Below are 8,739 nucleotides of genomic sequence, written 5' to 3' on the forward strand. Positions count from 1 at the left end.
GACACCCAGGAAAGGCAATTTTTAAATTGTTCCCCTTGGGATGAAACTTTCTGTGAACTTTAGGCCTTTGGGACAAAACCTACAAGGCATTTATGAATAGCTGATATGAGAATTTTAATAAAAGTTGCAATAATCATGAAAATAGTGTTTTTAAAAATCTATGTACTATTAGTAACAATGCATGCATAGAGCCAGGCATTCATAACTATTTGGTTATAAAAATATGTGACTGTAATTATGGTACTTACAGTCAACTTATAAAAATACATGTAATTCTGAATGGCAATAGTTAATCCCTAGCTCTAACCATGAACCTGGAAGGATTAGAGGATTATTATGGGAAAGTGCATGGGTAATTACAAAATGGACAAAGCTCTCACCCTCTCGAATTCAACATTCAAGAATGGCTATTCTAGTATTGTAGGAGCTTCATTTGTCCGAATTCTTCTACCCTCACAAGGTAAAACCCAAATTATGTGGAAATAAATAGGGACCAAATGGGAAAGGAACACATGATACAACCTTGGTGAAGAATAATTCTTTCATAGAATATTCATGCACAACTGTCAGAGAGGTTTCACTTCCCATGGAAAAATACAAGAGATTATACTTAAGCATACCTTTCATTTAAAAATGTTAGGCATGGGGGTTAACCAAATCTTTCCATAATTTAGGTGAGTACCTTTTTGGAGCTTATTAACCATTGTGGAGAATGGAGTTCTTATGCCATTTTCTACTTCAAATTTATATTCTGATGGAAGAAAACAAATCCACATTGCAGTTTAAATTCAGAAAAGGTAGTTTTGTTTTTTTTTTTTTTACAAACTTTTAAAATCTCTCGCTTTAAGAGAAAAACACATTTCAGCAAAATACAATATTCGACATATATGAGATACTTCCCATGGGTTCTTTTCTTCCAGGAGTTGATCGGTCATCTTCCAGCAGTAGGTATGTTCTCAATTTGAACACCATCATATTTCACAAATGGACAAAATTATGGCAGTAAACTTGAAAAAGTAGGGAGAGTTGCACATAAGCTACCAGAAAAGGCAGAGGTTGGGCATTACCTGCAAATCATGATCTCATATGTTAAAATGTATCTTGGCATTCAGTAATTGGAATTTTTGGAAATATCTGTTGCACAGTGAGGTTGGGAGGTCAGATGATGCTCATTTAGATTCCTTACAGGCTTAAATTATTTCCTGAGACTGAGCAGGGGCATTTTGGGTGATAGATTAACTCTTCCAGAACAAGAAATTCCATTTCAATAAATTATTGCTCCAGTTCACTAAAGAGTACCATGGTGTCCTGGAAAAGAACGTCCCTTCCAAAATTCCACCCCTCTAGTCACTCGAACAATGGGAAATTCACATTTACCATACTCACTTTGATCCTTGAAGTCATAAGCAAAAAAAGAACTGTTTTCCCTCATCCAGAGGCTGTCTAGATGGAGATATGATATTGGAACTGCCCTGGTGGTTTGGCAAACTATGCCACCATCCTCATATGCATTTGGCAACTGGCATGCTTGATTCTTTCTTTATAAATCAGCCTGCCAATCTTCCTTGAGTGTGGCATCGTCTAAATTAATCAAGAAATAAATGACCCTAATAGGCAAGCTTTTTATAGCTTGGTAAATGAATGGAGAATGGCATACCTCAGGAAGAAATGGAGTAATAGTTAATAAAATGTCTCAGCTGATTATGGCCATCTTTTGAAAGGGATGAAAGGCAAATCTTCACAAGTGGTGAGTAAACTATGAAAGAAGAATCCTCCTCCCTCTTCCCAAAACCCAACTCTCCAGAAATTTCTACTTCAGATATGAGATCATGGTCTGCAGGTCTACTAGTGTCAAATACCATTTCATTCTAGCAGAGCCATTCAGGAGGCAAAAGGCTAGGGATATCTGTGACATGAACTTAACAAATGATGTGAGAACAATAGCTATGCTTATCGCAATTGTTTTCCATACTCGATCTATTGATACTCTGCCCACATGAATGCAATTGAGAAGACATGAATCATTCTAATAGAAACTCAGTAACCTCAAGGTAGGACAAAGCAAACTTCATTTACTAAAATAAAATTTGGTTAAATGGTTTTCATTTTAGGGGCAGTTCTTTCCCTTAATATCCTGATAAACTCCTTATTCAGAAAGTACATTTGTTTTGTCATTTTGTTACTTCATTAATCTATTGACTTCATTTCCAAAGACTGTAACCAGAATTAAATGGTCTGTATCTCTTTTCTGAACCTAACTGAGTCCAGGAGGTTTTTCCTTTTCTTCCCCCATTCCTCAGATTTTAATATTTTAGATTCAATTAAAATATACAACCAAAGTTGATGGGAAACAGTAGCTCTCTTCCAGGTAAGAGAGGTTACTAAAAGATTTTATAGTCACTGGACATTTGTTCAGTCCTACCTGAAAATTAACTTATTTTACTGCTTGGCATGGGAAAAGGCATTTTCTAGTAATTTTCTGTGACAGGAAGCACAGCATTAATATTAATCCATGTAAGCACCCAACAGACTAAATCTATCTGCTGGGGAGCAGTTTGACATGTTAACTCAATGAAAACATTTACTTCGGTACTTTTTAGGAGAGAATTCAGCAGCAGTTACAGTTAATATGCCACCTTGGAGAGCTACGAACACCCTACGTGATGGCCAACCGAGGAACACTTTCCAGGTCACAAGAACAATGATATTGCAAGAAGCTACAAAACAATATTGCAGTAGTTATAGTAACCACTACTGTAGTGATCATGGCCTGATCAATGTGCCTAATATTAATGCAAGGAGCACACTAGACTTTATAGGATTAGGATATTTTCCTTATGCTAAGAACCAGTTGGTGGTGCATGATGACTGGTGATGATACATTTATTCTGTTTCATTCTATGACGCCTCCTAGTTAGATCTCCTTTCTCCTACATTAATTATCTGTATTCCATGGCAGTATATTTTCATCATCTAAAATGAGAGCACTATAACTATGGTATTTCCCAGCTGTCTTTCACACACACACACGTACACACATGCACGATTACACACATGTATGGACAATATGTATAAAATGCTCATTTTCAGTGGGTAAGCTCTCTGAAGGCAGTCAAATCAGCCTTCCCAAATATAGAGAATCATTCAATGCCGATGAAAAGCCTTATCAACTATTTAGCTCCAACATGAAATTTTAACACTTGTCCATGCAGTGATTGATTTAAATGCCTTTTGTGTTTTTTTACTAAAGTCATCCAAAGCTGGAATCTCAAAGTCTGACATCATATGTAGAATTGAATAGGCTCACATCTCTGTTTTTCTTCTTTTTTCACACAGTTGACTAAAACCCTTGCTGTTGAAACATGAGTTGACTTTGAATTGCCATTAATTCGTCTATATTTGGCTAAGGCTGATTTGACTTTTTAGAGAAAGGCCAGCCCATCTGCAAATGGACACTTTCTTCCACACAAACATCAATGTGCACTAAAGACAAGTCTAGGTATATGTATATATGGCATATATACATATATATGTACATGTAAAATGGATTGGGAAGTCCTTTGGTTTAGACAGGATTAAATATGTACTTCCCAAGTGCATAGGTTTCCTTTGACCAACCTGTTCAAAACACAAATAAGAGAAGTGCCATGGCAATTTTGACATTTCCTATCATCTTCCCTATTTAGAGGCCTCCTTTCCTCTCCTCTCCATTTTTTTTAAGCATTCTATTTTTGAAAGCAATTAGAGCTTTTGGCCTTCTAACACCCCATTGGTTTGTCCATTCCTTGGAAGAGCTCCAAGATCACATCCACAAACTTATCTTTAGTGGAGAACAAGGTTGCAAAGAACATTTCCCTCCTCCTTGATTCTGTCTTCCCCCCAAGAAGTGGACACCTTGATGTGTCATGAACAATTCACTCTTGATCTGACTTTCCTTGTTACCCCTGGCCAGCCCAAGCATCTGAGGTCTGAGCTCTACTCTCCCTGCATCATTGTGCAATACTGGAAAAGAAAAAGAATCCATTTGTCTACACCCTTCAGACTGTAGTGACATGATCAGGGTTCTCTTGAATTTCTATGCATTCAATTTCCTCTCTCTCCTTTCGTTTGGCGCGTTTCTTTTTCTTGTGGTGCTTTTTGGAAGGGGGGAAAAAGGTTAGGAACACAGGTAAGATAACAAAACAGTGCAGAAGTGTGCAACCCCCAGTGAGCAGCAAGCATTTGAACAGTGTGAAGGTCAGGTTCGAAGGCACAAATAGGAGGGGGACCAACCCAATAAGAAAAGAAGTAACATTTTGCAAAATGGCTGTCCCATGCTCTTGTAGGGAGCTTTTTATACATTGTGTTCGGGTGTGCTCAGTTGCTAATACAAATGTGTAAAGCAGTGGTGCACAGTGGTCAATGGCAAAATTTAAAGTGTAGATAAGGCACAAGATAGAAATGCAATCCATGTCGACGTTCCATAATGTCATTAAGCCCAGAACGCCCAGCTCAATTGAGGTGACGCTAAGAATTAGCCAGAAGTTTCCCAGAGGGTGGATCACTAGGAAAAAAGTCAGGATTAACACCAGGAGAACACCAAAGCCTGCAATCAGAACAGGCACTGTGACAGACAGGCCATAGTGATCCATGAACACAAAGGAGGGGTTGAACACGATGAATCGGATGCTCTTTGATAGGGACAGGGGCCTCAATTTTTCCAACACTTCTATGACTTCCTTCTGCTTGTCTCTGCTAGTCCTGGCCACCAGATACAAGCGAGAAGCAATAATGTTGTTTTCATCCCCTGCCTTGGAGAAGATGATATCGTTTCGAAAATGCTGGAATTCTGGCTTTTTTAAAAATGAACTTTGTAGGACACTGATAAAGTCACTCTTGTTATTGGCACTGATGTTGCTAACTTTCAGGAACTGGTAATACTGCTCCACCCATGACACTGCAGTGAACCCACTACAGAGTCTCCGCAGATCCTCCTGGACGCTGCTGTTCCAGTACTCCAGGGGCTCGTAGATGTAGAATCCTATCACTGGGCTGTAGTTGCTGAAATATTTCTGCTGAACCATGGCATAGGAAACGCTCGGGGAATCACTGGCTAGTAGATTGATGATGTTGGCTCTGTCACTGATCTGCAAGCACCCCATGAAGGAGAAGGAGGCATATATGAGATAGAGGATGACAACAAATGGCTTCACGTAGATATTGGTAATCCATTCATTGTAATGTTCGCGGAGGAAGTGCTGAATGAAATGGTGCTGGTAGGGGTTCGTCTCATGATGGGATGTCTGTTGATGCCCATCACTCATCACTGTCTGGAACCACACTGGTTTGCGGTCCAGGTATTCTGCAGAGGGGATCTTACAGCAAAAGATGCTATGGTAGCGGTTTTGCTCGAGTTGGCCAGCAAAGACCAGACAGGAGCCAAAGAATGAGAAAATGTAGAAGTAGTTCAACAGAATGGAGACACACATGTTCTGACAGAAGACCTTCACAGCCTCTATGTTTGTGAATGGGCTGGCACCCATGCCAAAGGTAATGAAGTACAGGGAGCTGGTCATGGTATAGGTGACCATCACATCAGAATAGGCATCTGCCACCCTGTCTTTGAAGGGCAAATTCTCTCTTGTTCTCCGCCATCCAGACAGAAGCTCAAATACTCCTTTAGTTCCATGACCTAGTTTTTTAAAAAAAGAAAAAGAATAATTGTTTTTATTTCCTCCTATGGTTCAAGTGAATTCTTTATAGATTATCTATGCTAAGCAGTGCTTTAAACTCCAGTCTGCAAAATGCTATGATCCTCCTACCAGGGTCTCAAAATTTGAGTTACACAACGGGATATATTTAGTTCCTGTGCCCACTTCGGCAAAGTCCAAATTCATTGGTATTCTGGGTAAAACAAAACATGTGTTATCTGTCTTATTGATTCAACAAGTCATAAATGCAATTAACATTATTATGTTATTTTCTCACCCTGCCCACATGTTGTCTCCCTAAATGAGTCACGAATCGCGAATGGCAGGGAGTGTCATTCATGCATCTCCAAATGCCCCTCGACACCAATTGAATGCTTGATCAACTGATGCATTGACTGATAATCCCTAACCTCCACTTGAAGCTGACTTACATACTGCTTTAGGAAATCATAAGATGATTTTAAACACTTAAAAATCACTTTACATTGATTTTACGATGTTCATAATCTGCTTGGTGGCCAAATGGCTTAGAAACCAATTCCTATAGATTTGATTAATTAACATTAGATGTGAATTGAAAAAAAAACCTGCTAGGTCACATAAAAGACAGGGCAAAACCTTCAGGGTGACAGATCACAGCAAGCATTTCCTTTGGGCTCCTCACAGAGCTTTTATTCACGCAGTATGGATGCTGACTAACGGTTGCTTCATTAAAGTGGATGGGGAATGCTTCTTTTTGATCAACTTCCTGTGCACTCTTTAATAAGGGTAAAGAAGAAAAAGCTTCATTCAACAAATATTACTTGAGCACTTGCTATGTACCAAATACAGTTAGTTAGATACTGAACTGTTCCCCCGCCTCCCACCATGCTCCCCTCCCTCCAGGAACTTAACACTCTTAAGATAGTACCACTTGCTTCCTTATCAGCAAAAGTTGAAAGCCACTGGGAAAGTAAAGATATCATACCATACCTTCAATTCCCTTGTTTTTACTTCCCTGAATTAGTTCTGTCAATTACCAGCCACAATATATCAATTGCTAACTTTCTGAGTGAGTGAAAATTTCAAAGATCACTCTTGCCCTTGTCGGCAAAACGATACTACACACAACCTCTTCTATGAATGGATACAAGCTGTGTTTGGGCTCTTCTCCAAGAAATCCATTAGACAAAAATGTGGCTTGAAGGCATAAAATGACCTAGTTCAAGAAAACTCGGAAAATGGACTTTGTGCAGCACCTGAATGTTGTAGCATTTCACTTAGTAATGCTTTAACAAACATGATGGATGAAATCTTACTATAACTACTGATCTTGTGTTGTTGATAGGGTTGCTAATAAGCCTACATAATTTTTCCCATTCTTTGTTACTTTTATTTGGGACTGCGATGGCACAAGTTAAAAATTATTTCTCAGCTTACCTTTCAACCAGAGGTGGCTTATGTGACATATTTCTGGGTAATGTAACTGATGGTCACCTTAAGATGGTTATTAGAAAACCAGAAGGAGCTTTGCCCTAAATGGCATCATGGAGCCACCAATAAGAGCCATAGTCTACCATCTTCTCTAAGTCTCTTTAGAGAGAGTCAAATCTCCATTTGTCTAAGCCACTGGAAGTACAGTTATTACATGCAGCTGCATCTATTCCTAACCAACAAAGTTTTTTGGGTAAGTTAACAATTCTGAAACGTGTTTTATGAGCATCTAAGAATTCTCGCTTTATAGTTAGACTATAGTATTTATGGGTTTAAATATGCCTAATACGAATATTTGATTTTAAAGATACATGGGTACACCTATATTGCGAATTTTTATTAATCATTAATTGTTATTGCATTGGAGTTCTTCTTATCCTAATTATAAAGCCTATTATCCTCCAAAGTTCTCTCTTGAGTTCTCAGTCAGAAAAGATAAGTTTATCCTAGCAAGTAGAAAGGTTAGGCAAATTACATTTAGGTATAAGATAAGTTTTTGTTTGTTTTTATTTTTTTTTTGCAGATTTTTGGGATTTAATTACTGGCCCAACATATATGTAAGTTAAGTCTAATGATTTTTTTAAGTCTACTGATTCTTGTCATTAATTCTTTATTTCTGTCTTCTGCAAGATTCCTTGACCAAAAAGAATACTTGTTATTTCATTCCCTTGATAAATATGTAATATTAGGATATTAGCTGAAGTAATTAAAATAATTCCTTAATTAGAGCTCTTCTCTTCTGAAATGAGGACTCTTGCTATCTTCGTAGTCATAAGGAGGGAAAAGGCTACATGGGGCTGCAGCTAAATTTGTCTTCCTTTGCTAATGGTCACTTTTATGGAATATTAGGTACACTATGTAGGTCAGATTGTTGCTTTATATAGTACAAAGGTCTGTACGTGTGGGAAGATGATGCTAAATCGTTTTAGGTTAAGTAACCACTCTAAGTGTGATAAAGACTGAAAACAAAATTTCCAAACTTTGGAGAGGGCATATTTTATCCCATTCACAGGTTTAGATATTTTACAGGCCATTCCTACTGATACTCATTTGATTCTCACTGTAATCTGGCCATTTCCTAGCAGTTCAGATCTATTACCTGCTTCAGCCATGGTAGCCTTTGCTCTCCCTGTGAACCCGTCCATGATCAATCCTATCTTCTTAGTTTTATTCATGCTATTTTCTCTGCCTTACAAGACCTTCTCCTCATTGCTGGTCATATGGAAATTCTGTCCATCGGTCTGCTAAGTATCAGCTCAATTCTCTAATTTGCTGGGAAGCCATCTCTGACAATTCCAGACATAATGATTTTTTCTCCTCCTTAAAGTCTTACCGCACTAATTAGTTACTCATTTTGGCACACAACCATGCACTGTTTTGCTCTGGAATAAAATGGTGTTCTTAGGATATGTTCTTTTTCTTTGATTAGATTGCGAGGTCTTCAAGGTCAGAGAGTACATTTGATGTTACTTTTATACTCTGCAGAACACCTGGAACTTAAGTGATAGATGCCCAGAAGATGTCCACTAATCTCTTGTTGAATTCAATCAAGTTTTGATTCTAGATGGGTCAAAGA

The 8,739-nt window shown here is 38.3% G+C and overlaps 1 protein-coding gene across 1 annotated transcript; it reads right to left on the reverse strand.

The window, feature by feature from the left end:
- Nucleotides 1-654: 654 nt before the first annotated feature.
- LOC119876862 (patched domain-containing protein 4) lies at nt 655-8,308 on the reverse strand. Its single transcript, XM_038553375.1, has 2 exons — nt 8,263-8,308; nt 655-5,671 (listed from the first exon to the last, which is right to left on the reverse strand). The coding sequence occupies exons 1-2, from the start codon at nt 8,306-8,308 to the stop codon at nt 4,038-4,040; spliced, it is 1,680 nt and encodes a 559-aa protein (XP_038409303.1). The 3' UTR covers nt 655-4,037.
- Nucleotides 8,309-8,739: the final 431 nt, after the last annotated feature.

The sequence above is a fragment of the Canis lupus genome, chromosome 12 (assembly GCF_011100685.1).
Source record: "Canis lupus familiaris isolate Mischka breed German Shepherd chromosome 12, alternate assembly UU_Cfam_GSD_1.0, whole genome shotgun sequence".
In the NCBI taxonomy this organism is placed as follows: domain Eukaryota; kingdom Metazoa; phylum Chordata; class Mammalia; order Carnivora; family Canidae; genus Canis; species Canis lupus.

What these genes read in the sequence shown, in the direction of transcription:
- LOC119876862 (XM_038553375.1), bottom strand. Translation starts at nt 8,308, where the DNA reads ATGGACGGGTTCACAGGGAGAGCAAAGGCTACCATGGCTGAAGCAG. An exon ending in GGCTACCATGGCTGAAGCAG is followed by an intron (nt 5,672 to 8,262) that starts GTAATAGATCTG and finishes TTAAAAAACTAG; the next exon opens with GTCATGGAACTAAAGGAGTA.